Source organism: Alligator mississippiensis, chromosome 2 (assembly GCF_030867095.1).
Source record: "Alligator mississippiensis isolate rAllMis1 chromosome 2, rAllMis1, whole genome shotgun sequence".
Lineage (NCBI taxonomy): Eukaryota > Metazoa > Chordata > Crocodylia > Alligatoridae > Alligator > Alligator mississippiensis.
Genome location: NC_081825.1, coordinates 181,123,229 through 181,149,152, shown reverse-complemented (window position 1 = coordinate 181,149,152; position 25,924 = coordinate 181,123,229). Strand labels below are relative to the sequence as shown.

Here is a 25,924-nt window from a genome sequence, read left to right as displayed (position 1 = left end):
GCTCCCTCATGCTGGTTAAGTTTCCAGCTGGCGGGGAGCTGTGCTGGGACCAGGTATCTGCAGATTGTGTCTGCACTGCCACCACATACCCATTCCCTCCACCAGCTGCAACACAGGCACAGGTGGAAGCTGCCTTGCCTCAGTATAGCTCCCCACTGCCTGGAGGCTGTGCCTGTGCCACAAATGGAGGAAGGGGGGAAGCAGTAGCAGCATGGATACAATTCGTAGATGCTTGGTCCTGGCATAGCTCCCCACTGGCTGGAAACTGCACCCGTGGCACAGCCAAGGAACAGGGGGGCTAGGAGAAGCGGTGGCAATGTGGGCAGTTGCCAGCAGCCTGTTTCCAGCTTGGGCATGGGGAAAGTCATCTGTACCCCCCCAGCTTACACACTGCTAAAGCCACCTGACCCACGTTGGATCAGAGCCAGGAGAGCAGGAATTAGCAGCAGTGGTACAAGCGCAGCTGGAAGCTGTCTGGCCCTGACAGCTCCTTGCTGCCAGGCCTCAACACTGGCACAGTCAAAACCCTGCAGCTCTGCTAATCTATTTCTCAGCTTCTTTTAATATTTCAAAGTCCTGTACTTAGATTCCAAAGAAGTGGAGAGAAAGGATGACTCTCATACATCTATATTGATAATTATCTCAAAAATTCAGTTACAGTTGAGTAATCATTTTTCTGATTCAAAGTTACCTACAGATGAGTGATACACATTTTGTAATCTATAATCTTTTTACTTACCTAGCTCTTTCATTGCATCTTGCTTGTTCTTTTCCATAATTTTATTTATTTCCTGTAAAACAAAGGCAAATGCAATTTCTATTAGGAAAGTAACATTTTTTTCACATTTTACTACATTTTACTACAAATACAACTAAAGTTTGTCAAACAAATGTAGGTGGTTGGCAGAGATGGAAGAGTTAGGGTTAGCCTGAGTTATTAAGGCAGAAGGGCAGAGGATCAGGCTCCAGTTGACACCCTTAGACAAGGTCTGAGTCAACCAAACCCCCTCAACAAGGTTCTGCTGGCAGAGATACGTTGGCCACAGGTGGGAAAAGAGTACACCTCATAACCAATGTAGCTTTGTTGGCAAAAGCTTGCACGTACACATCTCTGCTGGCAGAAAAGAGTCTCAATTGGCAAATCTTCCATGTGGTAAAGCTGGTATAGATCTGGTTGCAGAAAAACATAATCTGCCGTCAGAAATGTGTCTCTGACAGGGGCTTGGCCACCTCAGTGTTCATCATGGTTAAAGCAGCAGCAGTCCCCATGACATGACATAGGGTTCAAATACAGGAGTTTTGCATTGTTCATAGTGGAGAAGCAGCTCCATCATTCTTTACAGAGAAGCAGCATGCATTTCCCAGAGTTGGGTCAGATTTGAAAGAACTTCTTTTTTAATAAAAGATTAAGTTTTTTAGCCAGTCTTTTCCACTTTAAGGTTCTCCAGAGCCTGATGGATCATAGGGTTGTAGGAAAACAGAGCTGGAAGGGACCTCACAAGATTATCTAGTCTAGCCCCTTGCTCAACCCCGGATCATTCCTAACTAAACCATCCCAGCCAACTGTCCAAGTGTCTGATCATTCTAACATCTTCATTTAGGTAGGGAATAAATTGTGTTCATGAATTTGTGAGTTTATAACTTTTGTAATAAAACAGGTTAAGATTTCCAAAATGCACATTTAAAGCTTTTCTTACCCTAGCTAGTGTTTTCCCTTACCTGGGAAATAGTCTCATGACCAGCAATCTGTTCGATTAAATATTTTGTATCTTCTTCACCCTGAACATATCCCTTGGCAATATCATACCTAAAGGTTAGCTGTTTGTTTATTTGTTTATTCAATAGGTATATCAATTTTGGTATCACAATCTGAAATATATAATATTGACATAGCATATATCTGGCAAACCAAATAACTAAATACATAAAATAAATGATTCAAGAGAAATGGGAACTTTCTGAATTAGAATTCTTAAAGTGTATTTATATTTTGTAAATTTAACTTAGATTTATGTCAATACTAAGAACAGCATGTATATCTTAGACTGCCATTGTTTAGTGAAAGTGCTCTTAAACTTTCTCTTATTATAGTATCTCGTAAAGCATATGTTTTTATTTATGTTACGGAAGTCAGAAAAATAAAAAGATTAGCTGCTGTAGTCATGGGGTTAATTTCCAGAATTCAGCTCCTTTGCAAAGACTCTAACTAAGCTGCAGATTATGTCATTGCTCCAAGTATAAGTTCTTTGTGACCTACAATTAAATTAATATCTGGTGCCTGCAACTTTCTGTTTTAGGATTCAGAATTGATTATTAACTGGGTTAACTGGATTTGACTGGATTGATGATTTTACACAAATATTGTCTTTAGCTTGTTCAACTGATGCTATTTTGTCCTAGCATTGATTGTTACATTGTTAACCTTTAAGTGTTTGATATAATTTCTAGTAGTCTTATTCTCAGTAATTTTTTTTTGTTTTTATTTTACTCCTGCATGTTTAATACTTTTAATACAATTCATGAAAAGAATAATTGTTTTTCCTTCAGTATGCAAGACTAGCCAGAATTCTTAAAAATGCAGTTCATCAGCTGCTCCACTGATGAACATAGATACTCTTCTTTGGTTCTAACAGTAAGTAGGTGCATTGAGTGAAGACAGATCTGTGGGTACTCATGCTCAGAAATAAACTGCCAGTTAGTCAAGTCTTCCAGGTACCAGCCCCTGAATTGAGACAAATGATGATCTCACAGCATCAAGAGCTCCAATTTGCTTCTGCATCAGGACAGCAAAGCTTGCATTGCAAAATAGGCAGTAAACATGTTTAAAGGGCTGACACAGAAAAGTCAATATGTGTTGCTGCATTTGTCCACTTTATATGAGGAGAAAAAAGTTTACATTGTTCCAAAAGGAAGGATGCTGAAGATATCAGATAAATGAACTCTTGCATTCAAATAACAGGTTTGAGATCAAAGAATGTTCCCTTACAGCTAAAAATTTAAGTAAAGCCAAAGAAAAAACTTTACTGAAAAAGAAAACATGGAAGGGGAATGAATTCTCCAAACCTGAATCTTGTGGACATGAGTGGCAGAGGCAATACTGACCACAGAGGCCTCTTTCAAAGATAGAAAATATAAAGGATAAATAGAGGTAAATTCAAATAGAATATTTATAAGTAAATTGAAAATAAAATGTAAATCTCACAAAGCTGTCACCTTCCTCTTTTGCAGGCACAAAACACAGGAAGTTTCTGAGAAATTTAAAAAAGGATGAGCAAAGAAGCAGTCATTTGACAAAAAACAGATGCCACATATGCTTTCATTTAAGACATGGACAAGCTGGACTTCATCAATTAAAACTACCTATTGCACAAGAAAAGTCACCAAACTAGATTAAGGCACAGAGGCCTGACTAGAAGTTGGAATTGAAAAGTGTTTCAATTTAAATATCAGATATTTATGTGATAAGTGGATTAACTATAATGCATTAAAATAAAGCTTGAGTCTTTGTGAAGACTTAGTGATTGCCATTTGTCTGCACCAAGAGTCAAGAATTGATGCTGCCACTGAAAGAAAGCAACATTTAACTGTACTACACAATCTTCCTTCTGAATGAGAATTTAAAGCATGATTGATGGAAGCAGTATTAGATGTTCAGCCACAGCCAGGCCATTGCAACACCAGAACTGAAGATCCTAGAAATGTTGAGTATCATCTAGTTTTCTTCCTGCTTCACCCTGCAAAGGAGCAGAGGAAGTAAAGAGAAGGGTAGGAATGTGCATTGGAAAACTGAGAGAAGAAATCTGCAGAGTATCTTTCTATTCTTGTTTCTAGGTAGAAAACATAGCATTCAACATTAGACTGAATGCAACATAAATCAATCTGTGGGATGTCTTATTTCCCAAAAAAGTTTTTGAATACTGAGCATCTGGGGAACAATTTAACTTAATTTTCAGACAGAGGATGATGGTTATTAAGAGCAGAATGCAGCTGAGATATTCATGAGAGCATGACCTATCTGGCTCTTGAACAAGTTAGTCAGGTGTTCTGGGATTTTATAAATTTAGTAGCATCATCCTGCTACTAGGGATTTTCACAGATTGAAAGTTAGATGATCTGAGTGTAGAAATAAAAAGTCATATTATCATAAGTCACAAAGCCTGAAGAAAAAGAACCCTTCTCAGGATTTTTGATGGAAAAATTAGTCTTCTCCCCACCTCAACTTAGTCATATTGTGACTGCTGAATCTGGTAAGAAGAATCTTCAACAAAAAATGAGTTTTTTCTTGTGAGTAAATGAAGCACATGCATTGTATGCATATTAAGTGTAAACTTTTTGAAATGGTGGCCAAACAAATAAAGGAAGAAAAAGGTTACTTAACTCTGCAAACAAATGCAAGGATTTTGTAGTAAAAATGGTGAGCAAAACTTTCTTCAACAATTATAAATTAGGAAAACCAAAAGAAAACCTACTATTGGACAGCAATGACCAAACTGTTTGACTTCTCTCAAATGGCAGAACAAACAGGATGGGAGAAAAGATTTTTATGGAACATAATCAAAATTATATGTGTTGGGATACTATTCACATCAAGGAAAAGATAAACGCATTTAAATGGTGAAACCTGGGAATGCTATCATTTTACTGATCATTAAACAAACAAACAAACAAACAAAAATTCCTTCATGATTGTACAATACCTTGATAAAAATGATGAAAACATTATTCTTACCTTCAAAAGACGAAGGATTCTAATAAGACGAACAATCCGGAATACCCTGATAGTGTTAATCACATGGTATGATGTGTGAACCGATTTAAATACGATAATAATAAAGATATCTATGAGTCCAATTACTATGATTAATATGTCAAATTGGTTCCAGTGGTAAAAGATGTAGGTCTTCCCCATGGCTAGAGCCTGTTTTGATTAATAATATGCAATATTTATTTAAATTCATTACTTTATTTACCTGACAAAAACAAACAAAAGGGTATATTAAATTTTTATTCAGATCTGAAAATAACTACAGGAAACCCGCACTTAGTGCTCTTAATTGGTTCCTGAAAAAACGAGTGTTAAGTGAAATGAGCGTTAAGTGAAACTAAAAGTATTTGATGACCCAAGATTGCAACCGCAATCGCTTTTAATGACCCAAGATGGTGACCGCAAGCGTTATAACGAAACTTGCTGAGCACTAAGTGAAATCAGGTACCAATTTCAAATGAGCATGATATTGAAATAGTGTTAAGTGAAACAGCATTGAGCAGGGGTTGCCTGTATAATGCATCTTCACACACTACAACTCTAGACTTGATAAACCCACTTTCACTAATGGTCAGGGTAGGTTTATATGGCACTCTGCAGCATGTATTGGTTGAGCAAAGGAGCAGGTAATTATTTTGGGTAGAGGGCTGCTTACTGAGTTTTGGCAACCTATCGAGGGGTGCAAGGGTAACCTCACCCCTTGACAAGTGGCCTGTCCCCTGGTTGCCATCTTGGGACTGGAAGTCCCACCCCCTAACCCTTGACTTTTGCCACCAGAAGTCCCTCCCCTTGCCCCCCAGAAGTACTTCTTTCAGCAAGGGGGTTTGCCATCTCAGAACGAGAAAAATACCAAATTATATTCTAAAACTCAAATATGTACTACAACATTCATTAATTTAATTTAAAAAATATTTTGGTCCTGATTTACATGCGTTTGTGTAGTGTACATAGAGGTGATTGTATAATAGCTTAAAATGAAGTCTTACTCTTGTATATTGTGGGAGAGTGCGGGTGGGTGAGTGGGTATAGGTTTGTGGGTATGTGGGGGGTGGGGGAGTGTGTGTGTGGGGTGGGGGAGCATGTGTACGCGTGTGGATGTGTGGAGTATGGGCTTTGTGAGGGGCTGTGTGTGGGGGGACGGTGGCTGGGGAGGGTTGTGGCATGCATGGAGGAGGGTTTGCCCACAGCCTGCCTCCCCTCCCCCCCTGAGGCAGGCAGAACACCCACCAGCACTTCTTCAAGCCTGGGCTCCGTGATTCTACTGCTCCTGGCCCCAGGGCACTGGCGCGGGGCCCGTGCTCCTGCTCAATGCCACTTCCCCCTCCCATCTGCCACTGCTGCCCTTCTCATGCCACTTCCTCATCCCCCTCCACTTGGTTCTCTAGCACCACATCCTAGCTGCACAGCCAAGACCACACACCACAGCAGAAACCGGACTGGCCTGGCCAGCATCGCACAAAGCCAGCTGAGAATCACAGGGGCCGGGCTGGTGCCTGCTGAGTCCGGCAGCCCAGAGCTGGAGCCGGGAACCACGTGGTGCTGGAGCAGTGGCAGCTGCAGGCAGAAAAGCAGGGAAATGCCTGCAGCAGGCAGCAGGGAAGTGGCAGCGAGTGGGCATGCAGAATGCAGCAACATCTGGGCAGAAGCACAGGACTGGTGCACCAGGGCCAGCACCGGCAGGGGCCCAGGGTGGGGCATGGGCTGGCAGGGGCTCTATGGAGCTGGGTTGCACCAGCAGGGAGAGGGGGGAGCCAGCCTAGCTCCATAGAGCCCCTGCCAAACCTGGGCCCTCCTGAGGCTCCTCCTGGGGGGGGGGGGAGGGAACAGGGTGCATGGGCCCCCAGATCTGCACATGGGACAACAGCAGGCTATGGTGAATTTTGGGGTGGCAGCATCCCACCTCCCAGTGCTGCTGCCACTCTCCCTGGAGCTCCTAGAACAGTCCGGGGCTGCCACCAGCCCCAGCCTTGCTTGCAGGAATGAGGCAGTTGTGCTGGGAAGGGGGCTGTTGCCACCCCAAAATTTGCCATAGCCCCCCCATAGAACCTGGTGGTGCCACTGGCCCCATCCTGCAGTGGCAGCCTGTTATTGTCCCATGCACAGATCCAGGGGCCCGTGCCCCCCCAGGAAGAGCCCAGCACAGCCCCCCAGCCTGCAGCCCTCCCGGGGGGCACGTAGCAACAAGAGCCATGCCCCACACCCACTCACAGTTCCTGTGCTTTGCTGCCTGCTGCAGCCCCAGGAGCTGCCAATGGGTTATGCCACACACCCTTCCCTCCACCCCTTCCCTAGTGTCAGCCTCAATCCCTCCCTCCCTCCCTCACCACCATGGGAACATATCCCTACTTATTACATTATAAAGTGGGGTCGCTTTATGCAAATTTAATTTATGCGCTGTTCTCCGGGAATGCACATACCGCATAAATTGAGGGAAACCTGTATTTTATAAGAAAGTTAAGGAAGAAAGCCTTGGCTAAGGTCAGCAATTATTTGAGATACTGACTTTTGAAGTGAATCCAAGGTAGATCAGCACCTCCCAAAATTTACATTTGAGGTGTTGTCATAGGTGGAAGGAACAGAGATGAGTGGAAAACCATGCCCATTTTATAGCTTCTCTACCTCTCTCTCCCTGTCTCTCTCTCTCTCTCAGTTTGTTCAGGAACAGCTTGGAAGGAACATACAAGTGTATAAGCATGCACCAACAGATATTACTAGGAAATTTCCACCATCAGAGCTATTAATTGCCATCACATCCCAAGAGTGGAGATGTGTAGAGGTCAAGTAAAGACTCTATTTATAAGGAACATCTGGTCCACTACTAATGTATATAAACTGGGATGAAACTCAGATATGTTTCTTTATTATTGTGTCTTTTTTTAGAAGCATTTTACTATTGCTTCATAGGAAGCTGTTGAATATTATCAGTATTAAGAAATATCGAGTACTTCTAAACTGTCATACACAGAACACAGCTGTAATGACAGAACACAGAATAATGCAGCTGTATACAAAAAAGGAATGAACATTCATAAGCTCAGCACAAAAGTTGATTTTACTTTTATGTTGCACTGAAAAAAAATTCTAAGCAACTTAAAGAATACTCATTAAATTATTAGGAAAACAATTGGGCAAGAAATAGACAAGAAACAGACATTTTCTGTCTTTTACATTTAAAAGAATTATCATGACGCATTTAAGTATTTTAAAAAAAGGCATTCTTCATTTTATGGGGAATATGAGAAATATTACCATTAATAGAAAAAAAATGATATAGTACCTTTAACAGTGCCTCAAGCATATACAACCCAAGGAAATAGTAGTTTGAAATTTTCAGTTGTGGAAGAAGCAGGTCATAGTAGGATGGCAAGTAATTAACTATCATAGGAAATACGTTTAACAATGTTACAATGTGACTTGCATACTCAAATTCATCTGTGAATACTATAAAATGACATATCTTCAGAAACTTGTTCCTGCAAATGAATTTTAAGAAAATAATTATTCAGTGACTTTTTGTTAAAATGAATTAATTTTGCTTGGTTTAAAAATAGGTAAATAAGGTAAATATTGACAAAAACAATGGTAGGCACCAATTAAATGTACTTTTCCATTTTAACAATAAGTGATACTTTCTTAATAGTACCTTACAATATACTTATACAAAAGCTTAGGTAAATTAAGCTACTGTATATTTACTAAATGCATCTAAAACCATGTTTCACCAAACAGTGATTAAGCCAACATACCTTTTATTATATTCTAGGAAAATGGGATCTAGCTAATCAATCATACCAAACTAATAAAAAAATGTAGAATTATCAAATGAGAATGTAATAACAAGTGAAATCTAATGATGATGATGATGGTAGCCCTGATGGCTGCTTGCAGATGTTAAAAAAAACCAAAACAAAATGGTACTTTACTTTAAACTTGGCGTGTTCCTGCGCTGAGCCCAGAGGATGCCCAGAAGAGTTAGTTGGACCCAGCTTGCCCAACATCTGAAATATTGGGCACTTTAGTGAGGCTTTTTTGACTCTTTTATCTAATAGCTGATTGAATCAGCTTTAGCTAAAAGTGCCAAAAAGACCTGCTGAAGTGCCTGATCTATACTTTATCTATACTCTATGCTGGGGAGCTGGGTCAAAGTAATGCACTGTTGCTTCCAGTAAAGCACTTTTGGTTTTTTTTGAACATCTGCAAGCAGGCATAGAGATCTTTCCACTTACAGAATAAAAGATGAAATCACCATAAGTGGCAGTGTAGAAAGATACTAAAGATTCCTATACTGTCCTTGAATTCAAGGAAACTGTAATCATTACGTAATGTGATTGCAGTTAGACCAGAAAGTGGCTGAAAAGTTTTGAACATAGCCCTGTAATCTAGGAGATCTGCTTATGGCAAATTGTTCCACAGAACCTCAGGTTCCATGACAGGTCATCAGGGGTTCAGCAAAGAAACAGGGATTAATGGCATCCACCATTGCCATGGTGGGTTGCCTGGTTTCATGTCAGCCTGCATGGCCTGCAAAACCAAGGGTAGGGGTTCCACAGCAGAAGTGATATGAAAGGGTTCCATGACTTTACAAAGTTTGAAAACCACTGATTTAGGGAAAAGCTACAAGAGCCACGGAAGAGAAAATGAAATCAACTGATCCTGGAGAAGGAGATTAAAAGGAAGAGATTGTTGAAAGGAATACCTATGAAAAAGGGAGAGAAAGATCAGGGATAAAGCAGAATAATAGGAAAGCGGGAAAATGGGTAGATGCATAGAAAACGATAAAAGGAGCAAACGGAAACTATAGAAAGAAAAATGAATTGGTGAAAATAATAATTAGGAAAGAAAATGGATAAAAATCCCTTTATACTAAGGTTTATATACTTTTAAAATATAACATGATGTACTATTTAAAAATGCCAATAGTTTAGTGTATTAATAATTCTCTCTACAAAGAAAAGACTCTTTTGTAATCTGGCTCTTTGGTGCCACTGGCTGCCTTCTCCTCTGAACATGCTTCCTTGTTGCCTTGCCCTCCTTTTCAAATATTCTCTTTCCCTTCATTATTAAATTGCCATCCCATTCCCTTTTCTACAAAACAGATTGCTCAGACGTCTGGTAGTCCTAATGTGTATGTGCTGCCCTGCTTCTAAATACAACTTTCTGGAGTACCTACCCAATTTTTGAATTGCCAATCAGGTAAGGGCAGAAATGTAACCTTAGACAAATATAGACAGCTACTACTGCAAGACATTTGGACCTAGTTCTTCAAGCATATCCATGAGATGCAGTGTTGAGCATTGCAACATCTAACTTTTAGGTCCTTGGCCACCAAAGTGGAATTCAGAACCCTGTATTAGGCACTTAGGCACTGTATAAAATGTAGGGAAAGACAGGCAACACACAGTAAGATCCACAAGAACCAGTACACTGAGTTGGGAACTACCCCAAATTAGCCAATAGAAAAAAATAAGGACAGCCAGTCAGAGTTTATTAGTGTGCAAGTAGCACCCTAGGTAAGCTATTTCCAGTTTGGGAAGTAAAGTGTACCACCGTGGCACTGTTTGGTAACATAACTGAGTGGTACAGACCTACCCTATGAACTGATCCAAGATGATCATGATGGGGATGTGGTCACACCCCCTTCATATGTGTGGTGCATGCACAGTGAAGAAAGCTCACTGCCCATGTGCCACAGAGTCCAAGCGGGTGTGGCTGCAACCCCTCACTTAATCCTGGATGCCAGTGAGCTCTCCTAGCTGGGAGCTCCTGTTGGGAGTTCTGTCTCTGCTAGGAGCTCCATGAGCTCACCTGCTGGTCAGTGCAGGGTCTGCATGGAGTCCATGCTTCAAGCAGCTCTGGAACCTGCTGCTCTTTGCACTTCCCATCCCTCCTCCTCACCTCATCCTCGGAATTCAGCAGTGGAGAGGAGGGGAGGAATGGCTGGCACCACAACTCATGCAGCTCTGGAGCTGGAGCCCAGGGGTTGCGCTGCTTCTTCTGCTGTGTCCTCTACTCTGTCCCGTCTTCTCCTCTCCCCTGGTAATGAATTAAATGGGGGGTGGGGAGAAGCGATGGGAAGAGTAAAACAGTAGAGTGGAGTACTTGACAGCAGGGACTCCAGACAGCCCCACGCCAACCAGTCAGCCAGTGAGCTCATAGAGCTCTCAGAACATGCAGAGCTCCTAGCAAGAGCTACACTGATATTCCAGAATATCAGAGTGCATCCTGCATACAGCCAAAGGGGGATACAACCATTCCACTACAACCCTTATGGATCTACCCCTGCCTATGTACCTGAAGAACTTGGATGTAAAAGCCTTAAATGCCTATTGAGTTTAGGGACCTCCAGAGTTAGGTGACAGCTGAGTGGGGGTTTCAGTGTAGCAATTTTAGGTTTAGGTGGTCAAATTATGCCTAAATTCTAATTTCAGTGCTTAAGTCCTTGTTTGGAATTGGCTCTTTTTGAAAATATTGCCAGCCTTTTGTCATTGAGGGCCAGAGATTGTGACCTGGCTGTGGCTGTGGGCTGGGATTCTCTGCCCATTTCCCCCCCCCGCCCAGCAGTTAGCTGACTACATTCACTCTCACTGCAGATTCACAACCCCCCTGCAGACATGGAGGGCAGCAAGATCAGCAGTAGAGAGCACTACAGAGCAGATGGGCAGCAAGATGCAGCTCCATGCCACCAATTCCCATATCAGACTGGACCTCCTGCTGGTCAAGAGGATAAAACCTGGTACTGGAAAAAGATATTGCCTTTCTGGAATTTTAAATATTCACTGTTCTTTGGGGTTTTTTTTAATCAAATGAGAATATCAACATCCTTTAGATTGAAGGCACCAAACAAAGTGGGAAATAAAGAAGAAAGAATGGCTACTAACAATACCATATAGAATTTTTCACTTGTGTATTTAAGTTTTCTAAGGTCTAAAATATGGGGTAGATCATCTTCCCTTTCAGAGTGAGAAAAAATCAGGAATAGAATTCTTCCTTAGAAACTCATCCATATTATTTACTTCTATAAGTGAATACACTTTCCTCTTTAAAATTATGTTGCAAGAAGAATCTTTGAAAAATTAAGGGAAAAGGGAAGTAAAGGTGGGTACAGATATTTCTGGAAGGATATAGATTCCAGTAATAGAAACGGGGCAGAGAAAGATCTATTTCTTGTTGATTATGTCTTTCTAGGCCATGCAAGAAGCAGACAAAGCACAGTGTCTATTTTCAAAAGATAATGACAATGTTTCTTCAGACATATTTAAATCTCACCAAGATCCTTCCTTCAAATTTGTTACTAGAATTACAGAGAAAAACCTAGGAATATAAATGTTGCAAAATTTCTGAAATTAGGAATTAAACAGTTCTTTAGATGTTTATTTTGAGTATTACAAAAGGCTGGGGTTTGTGTGTTTTAACATCTCTGAAGCTGGAACTGGCTCAAAGGTAATAGCCTTACACCAGTTGGCAATATAAAACCTAAAGATAGCAGACCGTTTCTCTTTAAGTTTGTTTAGTGAGTCATGTCTGAAGCCAAAAAATAAATTCAAATACCTTGAAGGGCAAGTCAATTCTGGAGAGCATTTCACTTGAATATGGATTACTGGAATCACAAATAATTCCTAGAGACACTACAGATGGCATGGCCAAGATGCTATAGTAATCTAGCTAGGAGCAATCCAGGAATAAACTTTCTCAGTAGGTGTATCTACACAAGATGCTTTACTGTGCATTAAGCTAATCTAATGTGCAGTAAAGTGCCAACATCTACATGTGCATGGGAAGTACTGCTCAGTAAATTAGGCTAAAGTGCTGTTTGCTAGTACCAACAGGTAATAGGTTAATGGCACATTACCTACTGAACAGTAGTATATGTGTAGACACTGACAGGAAGCAACTTGCTCCTGGTCAGGCTAGGCAGCAGGGGCCACATGGGGTGGGGCAGGGATGCTGTGTACAGCTCCAGGGCAGAGTTCAGAACCACAGCCCAGCTCAATGGCGCTGGCTTGGGGCGATGCCCTGTGGCCAAGGCAGCAGCACCCTGAGCTCATTATTTTAAAACAAAACGATTATATTTGGCTTGCTGAGGGGATGGGGGACCTGTTTGTCCCAAGGACAGAGAGCTTCCCCATCCCCTCAGCCTTGCAGCTGCCCATGCAGCATGCCCCAGTTGGCTCTCACTCCCTGCCCATGCACACGGAGAGCTGGGAGCTGAGCAGTGCTGGAACTGGAAGAGATGCAGGGGGGTGGGGGGCAGGGTAAGAAGTGTCAAGACTGGGGGGAAATGCATCTCCCCTGGTACTGGCACTGCTTACCTCCCCCACATCTCCCTCCTCTTCTGGTGCTGCTTACTCACCCACATCTCCACATGTTCCTGGTGCTGCTCAGCTTCCAGCTCCCCCCAGACACAGGTGGGGAGCAGGAGCCAACTGGGGCATGAGTTATGTGGGCAGTAGCAGGGCTGATGGGATGAGGAAGCTCTCTGTCCCTGGCCAGGTGCTGTAGAGACAGAGAGCTTCCCTGTCCCAGTGCAGCTCAGCTCATGGCTCCTGGGGGGGGAACTGGGAACTAAGCAGTGCTGGGACTGGAGACAAGAGAGCAAGGGAAGAGCTCAGGGTGCTGCTGCCGCTCAGCCACAGGGCGTTGCTTCAAGCTAGCATCACAGAGCCAGGCTGAGATCCTGAGCTCTACACAGCTGGGAGCTGTTCCGCACTCTGGTACAGCTCTCTCTCTGCTCCCCAGAGCCCAGGCTTAATCCTAGTGTCCCATGCCAGCCTGAGGTGGGCAGTGGGGGAGCCTGGAGCAGAGGGGCAGAAGCAGCCCTGGTCTCAACTACTTCCATTGGGAGCAAATTTGCTTCCAACGTGGGTGCACGTCACTGTGTTCCTGGGTGTAGTTTACTGCGCTGTATCTTAATATGTAGTAATCTTAAAACGCATTAATTTTACATGTAGACACACCCAGTTGGAGTAATAGTTATGAGTTATTTCTCCCTCAGATCCTATTCTACCTGAGTAGGCACATAACCGTAAATCCCCTGAAATGAGGAAAGGAGACCCTTTTTAGCCCAGTAACCCAGTGGGATTAAAGAATTTGCCTTCAAAGTGCTTTAGGCTCCCCTCAGCCAGAGAGGCTTGAGTTCACATGTCTTATTTCCCAGTGAGGTGCTTTACCCACCTGCACATAGGCTAGACTGAGCCAAAGGAATCCTCCACATCTCCTGTGGAAGCTAGCCTACTGGACATTTATATAACCCATTAACCGCAATAGCTTTTCTGCACTTTGCATTTAACATTAATTAGATAAAATGGATAAACTGCAGTAGTACAGTCCCAATGGGGATAGGGCAAGAATCTGAGGCCCTCTCTCTTTCAGAGAATTAATCCTCTAAGCCACACTTCCTCTGGATTGCTGTCTTCCCCTTGGCCTTCCATATCTCCCACTTGTGGCTGCCCAGTGGCATAGTTTCAAGAATAAAGCTGGTGAGTGCCTTTGTAGTTAGAGCACTTTTCTGGGAAGTGGGAGATGCATGTTCAAATCTTCTCTGAGTGAGCTGAGCCCAGAACATGAGTCCCCCACTCCCTATGCAAAAGCTCTACCCATTAGTTATGATTCCAAAGTTCCTGCAGTTACCACACATATATTGTGAGGACCAGAAGTGAATCCTCCCAGACACCAAAAGTCAGTGCCCTCGGAAAGAGATCTGACTACCCAATAAAATCCATGAAGATCTATCAGAGAAAAATGTACAGAATGTTTAAATTCAACCCTGCATACCTCTGCTAGATTCACAAAGGTGACTCATGTAAAAATATTTGTGTGGACTATAAGAAAAAAAGAGTGGACTGTAAGAAAAAGATGACAATTTGATCTGCATGCTTCCTTTTTTTTTTTAAATGCACTCTCTAGGCACGTCCAGACTGTGTGGGCCGGGCCCCGATCTCGCCGCCAAGTGCGAGTCGGGAGGGGTGATCCGCGGCCCGCCTTTGCGCACGCGGGCTGTGGCCAGCAGCCCGGGCACGCGGGGTCGGAGAGAACCGGTGGCGAGCTAGAATTAGTCACAAACGCGTAGTGGTTGATTGAAAAGATTGTTTACTTACACCCAAAGATGGTAGTGGTGTAGGCTGGACAGGTTTCCAGGCACAGCTCCGCTTAGATCCTCGCTGGAGGACCACAACAAATTCGATTGCTCCCACGGAGTTATTTAAGCTCCGCGGGTCCAGTTCGGTTCCCTGGTTCCCCAGAGTTGTTTAGGCTCCGTGGGTTCGAAAATTGGGTTTACAGGAAAGGGATACGTCTTTGGATTGCGCTCAGCGACGGGGAGAGGCTAGAAGCGAAAACTCCGTGGGTTCGGTTATTAAGCCTCTTTTGCCTGCTTAAGAGAGGCGCATTGGGTCCGCAAGGATCCGCAGCGCTTAGAGATCTTCACACAGCGTGAAGTCTCCTCCTCCTGGTGTTCGTGGAGTCCTCCAGTTTTCCTCTCTCTCTCCGACTTGGGCAGAAACTACCCAAGCCTTTTATACGGCTAGCAAGCCAATAGCTAGCCACCACGTGTGCCTACATTTGGAACTGGCCAATAATGTGGCGCGAATCCAAATACAAATGGCGGGAACTCCTTTGCAACGTGCATCACTAGTATGCAAAGAAATGCACCCTGCAAAGAAGCTGTAATATGGCGGGAAATCCCCCGTTGCACCAGAGTTCTCTCCCGCAGCAGAAAACTCTATCGTGCAAAGAAAGCTACAATCGGCAGAAAAATAATTTAGCAGTGCCGAAGCGCACACAAACAAAAAACCACAACTTTGGGTTGTGACACAGACAAGCGCGCATGTGCATTTTGCAGCGTCTCAAAAGCAGGTGGGCTCACTCCTGTTCCGCCTTCAGGCCCTGCAGAGACTGCTATACAGTATCGGTTGAGGCAGAGGAGGCTGCTGAGTACAATGCCTGGCAGGCCTCCACCTGTGCCAGGTTGCCTGAGTCTTGGACCGCAAGGAGTATGTCATTGGCGTGCGCTGACAGGACCAGCTGCACCGCCAGCTCCCGGAGCAACAACCCCAGCACCTGCCTCCACAGGAAGACGAGGAAGGCCTCCAGGGTCAAGATGTACAGCTGGCCTGACAGTGGGCAGCCTTGACACACCCCTCTCCTGAACAGGATGGGCTCCATCAGGATCCAGACAAGGTGGTGATCATTGAAAGGGTTCAGCCAGATGCCAGAGGAGCGGGCCTGGGCAAAATGTGGCAAAGAGATATAAACCTGGATCAACCAGGAGTGGCATGTCTGCTCTTCCCCCACCCTCACATAGGTGAAGGAAGGGGGGGCCAGAAGGGTGACAGGCACACCAGATGTCCACCAGGGAGTAGTCCACCAGGATCTCCCCGAGGATGCCCACGGCAGCCTGGTTCCGCTCCCTGCCCAACCAGTCTCGTGGATCTAGAGTGATGTTAAAGTCCTTGCCAAGGACCAGGCATTCGCAAGGGTTGAGGGTGCTGATGTAAGTGGCTGCCTGGCAAAAAATATCTACCAACTCTGGGTCCTTTGCAAGGGCGTACATGTTCAAAAGGTTCAGAACTAGCCCTTGCACTTGGATCCAGAGGTGCAGCAGGTGGCTCGGCACCACCTCAACATCCTGGAGAACCTCCAGCTACAGGCCTGGGGAGAACAGGGTGGCCACCCCATAAGAGGTGGCTGAGAGGTGACTAAAAAAGATACTGCCTCTCCACTCCAGCTGCAAATTCGGCTCATCGGCCGGAGTCGTCAACATCTCCTGCAAGAATACCATGGGGTACCCCCCATCCTGAAGGAAGGAGAGCACCCAGCATCTCCAGAGACCCTTCCTGTAGCCATGGACGTTGAGGGTCACCATCTTAAGCGACCTCATGGCTGAGGGGGGTGGAGTGGAAGGTTCAGCAGGGGCCTCACCCATCTCAACGCCCGGCGTGGGGTTTGCCAACTCATGCAGCCCCCTCCCATACGTATGGAGGCTGTCTATGAAACTGCGGACCCACCTAGAGGGTATTGCAGCTTTTGGGCCCCTTGCGTTCCCCTGCCAGTGCCCTCACAGTAGCGAGGACACTGTCAAAATCTCCCCAGTGGTCCAAGGCAAGCTGTACCTTGCTGGCAGATCACCGGGTGTACTTGCAGTCAAGAAATGTAAGTAGCTCACCTCTGAGGACCACCGGGACCAAGAGGTCCCCAGGCTCCATGGAGCCTGCTGGTTCTCAGGGGTCCTCCTCTTGGTCCTGGGGCTCAGCGGACTCCTTAGGCAAAGTCTGAACCCCCCGGTCCACTAAAACCACAGACTCTGGTTGGGATTGGGAGAGCTCTGCAGTTCCTTGGAACAGGGGTGGGGGTAAATGTGGGGGTGGGGCTCCTTCACAAGATGGTAGGGTAGAGCTGGAGTCCCAGGGGTTCTGCACGGGACCCCCAACAAGATCGGCCTGTTGATTTGGGGACCCCACCCCAACCCCTTCTGGTGCAGGACCATGGGGCAGGATGGAAGTGAGGTTTTTCAGGGAAGGGAAGGGAAGGGAAGGGAAGGGAAGGGACCCATCAGGCACCAAGGTGGCTTTGGCGTCTGCCTCAGGGTCCTAGGAAAGGGGATTTCCCTCTTCAGAACTCACTGAGTGAGTCCCAGGGCCCCTGTCTCCCCCAAATCATCAGAGGGGGAGGGCTCTGCTGCCAGGCCTTCTTTTGGGTTGGCTGAGGCCTCAGCCTTGGCACCTATAGTCTCAGGAGGTAGGCCCTGGCCAGCAGAGTGAAGGGCTTCCTCCATGGGCTCCTGTTCGGGACTGTCTAGCAGCCCCAAAGCCTCCTCCACTGGGATAACCTGTTTAATCTTTCCCAAGGGTGGGTGATGGGAGCAGCTAGGGAGGCCCCCAGAAGCTGAGACACTCCTTCTCCCCATATGATGGTCTTGGGAGGGGATGGGTCATCCATATCAGAGGGCCTTCCTTTTGACTTTGCGCCCAGAGGGGACCTGCACCCACTCAGCCATGGGGTGGTCCTCAGGTAGACAGGCTCCAGTAGGAGAAGGTAAGGGTTGGGGGGGGGCAGTTACAGTGGGGGGCACGGCTAGGGGCAGGGGGCCCTGCTCCCTCTCCTCCTTTAGCTGCTGCCCCCCTCCCCAGCACTCTGCCAAATTTGGGTGGTGGGTGGGGTCCCCCAAGCTCATAGAGAGGCTGGGAGGTGTGACTGGAGTGCCAGGGAAGCCTGAGGGGGAAAAGGCACCAGTGGTAGGGGCACCCCTCTCACCTGCTGGACCCGTAGATGCCTTCACTGCCTGCCCCATGGGGTACTCATGATGCAAGTGCCCCGGGGCACAGCACCAGAAGCACCACAGGTCCCCCAGTGTATAGAAAATCCTCACTAGGGCCCCTTGAAAAGGAATCACAAGGCAGCTGTCAAGGAGGATGTTCTTGCCCTGCACCACAAGCTCCCTCTCCACTGCTTTGTGTGCAGTGGCCTCCGAGGCAAGGAAAATGACACCCTTGCCATGAATGCAGGAGGCGGCCACAATATTGGGGGGCCCCACTACCCAAGCCAGGGCCTGCACCAAGGTCTCAAAATTCAAGTTCTCCCACTTGGGCAGTTGGCACTTCATCCTGTGCCTGCAGGTAAGTGCCGGAAAGGGGGCCCCGCCATGCGAGCTGGAAGGGCTGGCAGTGGAGGGTCTAGGCCCTGTGGCTGTGGGCCACCCCGCAGCCACCTGTGCATAGCTGCGGTTCCCCTGCTGGGGGGCTGCATTGGTGGGGCTGGGGCTAGGGCCAGGGCCAGGCTGAGTGGGTGTGCTGACTGGTGTGGCACACCTGGTCCTCTCAGTTGCTCATGGTCTAGGCTTGGGGCAGGGCCCTTGCCTTTCTCACCCCTAGTTGTGGAGGAGGCTGAAGAGGAGCCCTTCCCACTGTCCTTGCCCTTGATCCCTGATGGTGGAGAAGGGGGCTTGGGAACCCCTTTGGGAGGGGCCTGGCCAGGGGATACCCCCTGGTTCTGCTGGCTCCCTGCTGGAGTCTCGCCTGCCCCCACAGCAGAGGTCTCAGGCTTCTCTACCTCTGGAGGAGGTTGTTTGGACTATGCCTCCGGGGTGGGGGCTGCAGGGGCATGCATCCCCTTGGGGGCTTGGCTGGGATCTGCCCCCACAGTGAGGGCTGCAGGAAGCTCTGTGGGGGCATCTTCCCTCCCAGAAGGTTCCTGCCCTGCCATTTCTTCACATAGTGGAAAGGAAAATCAATAAAGAAAAGCAAAATATACAGTGGGGCTGGTGAATCCAGTAGGGGCAGGCTGGGGCTGTGGAGGAAGGGGTGGGGGAGCAGGGAAGGGGCTGAAGCTCACTGAGCTACAGCTCCACAGGAAACTGGGCAGGCTATGCTTGGGGAAGGTGGGGGAGGAAACACACACACACGCACACACACACACACGGGCTAGTGAGACTCGAGCTGGCTTACTCAGCCACACAACATACACCAGGGCAAGGGGAGTGAACCACAGGACTTACCACACAAGGGCAAAACACATAGGGGAGCTGCTGAGGCAGTTGTAAAAGATGGCTGGAGGAGTGGAGGCACCTTGTTTGTGGAAGCTCAGTGCAGAAGCCCCTCAGGCCTCTAGCCAGGCACTCAGCAGCAAGGCAGAAGGCAGGAACACAAGCACAGGAGTAGATATGATGAGGCAGCTGTGGGGGAGTGCAGAAGCAACAGTCAATTAAGGAAGTAATCCAGTATGGGGAGGTGCAAGGTGGTGCAGCAGGGAATCTCCCTCTCTCCTGAGAGGGGGCAGTAGCAGAATAGGAGGCAGCAGCTGCAGCAGCAGCAGCGGTGGTAGTAACCATCCAGTTCAGCCACTCAAGGTGTGCTTCAGGTAAAAGTGGAGGTGAAGGAGGGGGTGGCCTGCCAAGGCAGCTGGGGAAGGCAAGGCACCTTTAGGCTCTGGCAGTGATGGTGGAGAAGGGGCCCAAAGGCAGTGCAGGCTCCTTTCCCAGGCTGTTCTCTGACTGTGACTTCGTGGCAGGCTGGGCAGCAGGCCAGAACAGGAGTGCAGAAGCTGGGGTGCCCTGTTGGGGTGCATTTCAGTGGGCCCCTCCCCAAGGGTGGGGGTAGTGTCATGCAGCAGAGGACCCCCCCCCATGGGGGGGAGGGGGTTGGCAACAGCAGCAGCAGCCTGATACAGGAAGGGGAATGGCCAGCTTCCTTCCAGAAGCTTCTGAGAGGGCTAGCAACAGCAGTAGCAGTAGCAGCCTGAAGCAGGGAGGGGCATGGCCAACTTTCCCCAGAAACTCCTGAGAGTAGATTTCATAGATTTCATAGACATTAGGGCTGGAAGGGACCTCGGAAGATCATCGAGTCCAGCCCCCTGCCCAAAGGGCAGGAAGTCAGCTGGGGTCATAGGATCCCAGCAAGATAAGCATCCAGTTTGCTCTTGAAGGTGTTCAATGTAGGCGCTTGAACCACCTCCGGTGGCAGGCTGTTCCAGACCTTGGGGGCTCGGACAGTAAAGAAATTCTTCCTTATGTCCAGCCTGAAACGGTCTTGTAGTAGTTTATGACCATTCGACCTAGTCATCATCCCTTGGGGCACTCTGGTGAACAAACGTTCCCCCAGATACTGGTGCTCACCCCTGATAAACTTATAGGTGGCTATCAGATCACCCCTGAGCCTGCGCTTTTCCAGGCTAAAGAGCCCCAGGGCTCTCAGCCTGTCATCTTAGGGTCTGCTTCCCTGACCTCTGATCATGCGCGTGGCTCTTCTCTGGACTCTCTCAAGCTCCTCCACATCCTTTTTGAATTGTGGAGCCCAAAACTGGATGCAGTACTCCAGCTGCGGCCTTGCTAAGGCCGAGTACAAGGGTAGAATGACGTCCCGGGATTTGCTTGAGAAGCATCTATGGATGCAAGCCAGCGTTTTGGTTGCTTTACTAGCTGCAGCATTGCACTGCAGGCTCATGTTCATCTTGTGGTCAATGATGACCCCCAAGTCTCTTTCTTCCATAGTGCTAGCCAACATAGCACTGCTGAGCCTATAAGGATGCTGCGGGTTTTTCTTCCCAAGGTGGAGAAGCTTGCATTTATCGGCGTTGAACACCATCAGATTCTCATCCGCCCACTTGCTGAGCCTGTCCAGGTCAGCCTGGATCGCCCGCCTGTCTTCTGGTGTGGATGCTTTGCCCCAAAGTTTGGTGTCATCGGCGAACTTGGCCAGTCTGCTTCTGACTCCAGTGTCCACATCATTAATAATGATGTTGAACAGTATGGGTCCAAGGACAGAGCCTTGGGGGACCCCACTGGTCACAGGACACCATGATGAGTAACTTCCATCAACTACTACCCTCTGGGTCTGACCACGGAGCCAATTTTCCAGCTAGAGGATCGTGGAGGACCCAAGGCGACAATTGGCCAGTTTCTCCAAGAGGTGATCACGGGACACCAGATCGAAGGCTTTTTTGAAGTCAAGATATATGACATCAATCTCTTCTCCCTTGTCCAGGTGATAGGTCACCTGGTCGTAGAAGGAAATGAGATTGGTCAAGCAAGACCTACCCGCAACAAACCCGTGCTGGCTATCCCTTAAGATGTTGGCATCGGCCAATCCATTAAGGATGGCCTCTTTAATAAACATTTCTAAGATCTTCCCCGGGATAGAAGTCAAGCTAATGGGCCTATAGTTAGCCGGATCCACTTTCCTCCCTTTCTTGAAGATAGGCACCACATTGGCCTTCTTCCAGTCTTTGGGCACTACACCAGAGCGCCAAGAGTTTTCAAAGATCCGTGCTAGAGGCTGGGCTATGATGCTCGCCAGCTCCTTGAGTACGCTGGGGTGAAGATTGTCAGGGCCGGCTGACTTGAAGGTATCCAGCTTCTCAAGATATTCCTTCACGAAGTCAGCATTAATGGAGGGCAGGGGATCACCCTCACCCGGACTTCCCTGTCCCGTAGCGGGCATGGGCGTCCCATGGGACTGATGAAAGACCGACGCAAAGTACCTATTTAATAGGTTGGCTTTTTCCTGGGCATCAGTTGTCAGTTGCCCCATCTGGTTCAGCAGGGGTCCAATGTTGCCCCTGCTTTTCCTCCGGCTCCCCACATATCTGAAAAAGGACTTTTTATTGTCCTTGATGTTCAAAGCTAGTTGGAGTTCAGTTGCAGCCTTGGCTTTCCTGGTCAGCTCCCTACAGGACCGGACCAGTGCAGAATAATCCTCCTTGGAGGTGACTCCCATCCTCCATCCTTTGTAGGCCTTTCTTTTTAGCCTCAGGAGGTCTGCTAGGTCCCTGGAGAGCCAGGGGGGCTGCTGTGCCCTCTTGCTGCCTTTCCTCTGAGATGGAATAGACTTAGTTTGTGCATTGAGGATCACTTCCTTGAGGAGCAACCACTCTTCTTGAACTCCCCTCTCCCTGTGGTCATGGTCCCTTAGGGCCTCACTGACAAGCCTCCTGAGCTTGTCAAAGTCGGCTTTCCTGAAGTCAAGGACTTCCGTGTTGCTGACTGACTTGCCAGCTTTTCGGTGGATGGTGAAGGTGATCAGCTCGTGGTCGCTGTCACCCAGCTTCCCATCAATCACTAGGTCGCCGACTAGGTCATCCCCAGTAGCGAGTACCAGGTCAAGCAGTGCTTTGCCTCTCGTTGGCCCATAGACTTCTTGAGTCAGGTAGAGGTCTCCACGCATGAGAAGAAGCTTTGCGACTGCTCAGATTTTGCTGAGCGATCCTCCCATGAGATGTCCGGGTAATTGAAGTCACACATGATGACCATGGTCCTGGAGCATGCCACCTCAGCCAGTTCCTGGGCAAACTCCTGGTCAAGCTCAGGACATTGGGTGGGAGGTCTGTAGTAGACTCCCACCATTGTGTCCCCTGTGCCATGTTCCCCAAGGATTTTAACCCAGAGGGTCTCCAGTCGTCTACCCTGGTCGCCCATATCAGCTTGCAGGGATGTGTAGCTTTCCTTAACGTGGAGAGTTACACCCCCGCCCCTTTTATCTACACGATCCCTCCTGTACAGGGTATAGCCATCTAAACCCGTGGTCCAGTCATGGGTGGAGTCCCACCAGGTCTCCGTTATCCCTATGACATCATAATTATTTGCATTGAGCAGGAGCAGGAGCTCCTCCTGCTTATTCCCCAAGCTCCTGGCATTTGTGTAGAGGCAAGCAAGTGTCCCCTGGGGGGCTCCTTCCTTGCCTACAGATTTTACCAGGGCTGGGGCAGGGGTGGGCTCACAAGTGCCGTGATCTGCTGGCTTTGCAAGGATTGCTCAGCGGGCCAGCAGTGGCGGTAGTCCCCCCCATCCCCCAGCGGGCTTAGTTGGAGCAGGTCAGCCAGTCTGGCTGAGAAGAGCCTCCTCCCTAGAGGAGAGAGGTGGAGGCCATCTCTTCCCAGCAGCTCGCTGCCTCTCTCGCCAAAGAGCAGGCTGTGGTCATGAAAGCCAAAGCCTTCCTGATGACACCAGTGCTGCAGTCTTCAGTTGACCATATGGATCCTCCTCTCCCTCCTCAGCTCCCTCCTCAGTAGGCTAGCAGCAGCAGCAACAGCCTACATGGTGCACGGTCTACTTCCCCAAGAAGTAGGGGTGGTGTCCCGAGAAGCTCCTGAGATCAAGCAGCAGCAGCAACAGCAACAGCAACAACAGCTGCCTGAGATAGGAAGGGGTGTGTCCAACTTTCTCTCAGAGACTTCTCCCCCAGAAGCTCCTGTCTATTCATAACATTCAAATACCGTGGGCCCTAATGCCCACCTGGCTAACTAGTAGCCCCTATTGTATGGGGACTAATGGGCGAATGCTACAAGAAAATATTTGGGACAACTAATGAAAAAAACAGGATAGGAGTGTCATGTGGATCAAAGGGTCAAAACTTGAAAATGAGTGTGCCTGAGGGGGGCACTGAGCAGAGCCTCCCAGGCCGCACCCACCGGTCCTCAAAGGCATTCAAGGAGCCAGTGGACACTGCCCACTGGTGCTCTGCCCAGAAACATGCACGGACAAGTGAGAGGAAAGCGGTCCCACAGTCTCCGGGCACCTTCCCAGCCAAAGCCTCCTTCTTGGCCAAGTGCAGGGCCCAGTTGGCCTGGGCCAGGGCCAGGGCCAGGGCCAGGAGGAAGTTGACCAGGAGGTCCTGGGACTTGGGGCCATGGATGGGGTGACCAAAAACAAAAAGGTGGGGGGTGAAATTCAACCAGAATCTCAGAAGATTCTGGAGGTGGAGGGGCTGCAGCCTGGCACACTCAAGGGTCACGTGCACCAGGGTTTCCCTCTGCGTGCAGAAGGGGAAGGAGACCGGGGTGTCCATGAAGCTTGACACGTATATGCCCGTGGCGACAGCTCCATGGAGAAGCCGACAGCTGAGGCCCCCAGTGGCTCATGGAATGAGGGTGGAGTACAGACTCAGTCACTTGGGTGCTCCAGCCATGCCCTCGCCAAGCAGGTTCTGCCACTGGGTGCCCCAGAAGCGCCTAAGGGCAAGTAGCCTAGTCCTGAGCTGCTTGCTAGGGCAAGTTTTTATACTGCTGGGGCCATCATCTCTAGCTCCAGGAGGAGACAGGCAGGGTTATTTTGCCCCAAATCGCACACTTTGCCCCACACCGAAGTGCATGTCTGGACATGTGCGCTGAGGCAAAAAGCCCTGGCTCAAATTTGCACCGCTTCTATTTGAGCTGCTGCAAGCACACATGCTGCATGTGTGGATGCGCCCTCTAAAACATATACAAATCACTTCAAAAGCTCTTTCCTATGCTGTATATACTGAAAACATTGCAAATGCTGAAAGAATAAACAATAAGATGGTATGAAAGAATAATCTTAAAAACAGGTAAAAATAATAATTTTGTGCTGATGGCCAAACTGAGATGTAGTACATATAAAACTTTATTTAAGAATTTTTGTACTATTCTTACCTTGAAGGCTTAGATTTTTCTTCTTTCACATTGTAAACCCAATCAGAAAGCAGTCTCTTACAAAGAACAAATAGTCCTTTGCTTTCCCAATATGTCTTTACCTCATGAATATTCATAAACCTAAGAACATTATTTTAAAACAAAAAGATTATACTGCTGGAAATAAACCTATAATATACAAACAAGTGTAAATTGGTACAACTCCACTGGAGTAAAGCAACATAAATTTATTACAGCTGATGATCCAATTTACAGTATCACCTGAACAGACGCTTCATAAATGCAGTAGTAAATATTCAATGCTATAGTATTCTTTCTTATTTTACACTTTGATTATGTGAATAACAATATAATTGGATCAAATTCTGCACTCAATTTGGGCCTGCTTAAGTAAAACTCAATTTGTGCCTCACTTAGGTAAATGAGTTCAGCCAGAGCCGTCCCTTGGGGGAGGCAAATCAATGCGACTGCCCCAGGCCCCGCGGACAGTGCCATACAGTCCCCACTGGCCGCCATGTGCCACCGGCTCTGCACTCCAGCCGCTCACCACCCCCCAGCCCCCAAACTGGCCCTGCACAGCCTGTTATACCCCAGGCCCCACACACCCCTAGAGCCAGCTCTGGGTTCAACATATGTATGGTCAAAGACAAAAATATATATCCGGGTGCTTTAATTAAAACTCGTTCAATGAGCATTAATTAAAGAACTCCCACTGCCATTTTGAAGTGCAGGATTACTGATACATGAGACACTGGAGGCATCACACCGTAATTAAAGCATGTCAGAGCATGCTAATTAACATGCTTTAGTGGCCTCCATGTCTGCCTCCTCCTAAATCAGAATTAGTGTAACAACCACACAAGTGGGCCAATTACTTTGATGCAAGCTAACTAGCACTGCTACTCAGTAATGCTAATTAATACACACCAAGGGTGCTTGTAGATGCATGGGGAGGCTGACGGGGGTACTTTAACTACAGCTTGTTCAATGAGCTTTAGTTAAAGAACTCCCACCACCATTTTGAAGTGTGGGATTGCTGATACACGAGAGCCACTGCAGGCACTTTAATTAGAGTGGCTCTCTGAGTGGCACTCCCCCCATCCCATCCAGAGCATGTGTGAAAATGCCCCAAGTGCTGCACAGGAGTGGCTAAACTGCTTCCAGTTTATGAGGCAGGCTTGCCTGAAGCAAATCATGCTTGAGGGCACAACTATTTCAGATAATAACTTTACTGTACAGACAGCTTTGTAAATTACTGTACTGTCTGTATCAAGTCAGGCAATT

At 47.4% G+C, this 25,924-nt stretch overlaps 1 protein-coding gene across 1 annotated transcript in view; it reads right to left on the bottom strand.

Annotated features, from left to right (window-relative positions):
* Positions 1 to 25,924, bottom strand: part of LOC102565360 (sodium/hydrogen exchanger 10) — a 192,129-nt gene that overhangs the window by 69,565 nt on the left and 96,640 nt on the right. The window contains exons 14-18 of the mRNA XM_059721332.1: positions 24,641 to 24,760; positions 8,043 to 8,238; positions 4,730 to 4,918; positions 1,720 to 1,869; positions 740 to 791 (exon numbers count right to left, since the gene is read on the bottom strand). Of these exons, the coding sequence (XP_059577315.1) occupies positions 740 to 791; positions 1,720 to 1,869; positions 4,730 to 4,918; positions 8,043 to 8,238; positions 24,641 to 24,760 (707 nt within the window). The remainder of the gene's footprint in view (positions 1 to 739; positions 792 to 1,719; positions 1,870 to 4,729; positions 4,919 to 8,042; positions 8,239 to 24,640; positions 24,761 to 25,924) is intronic.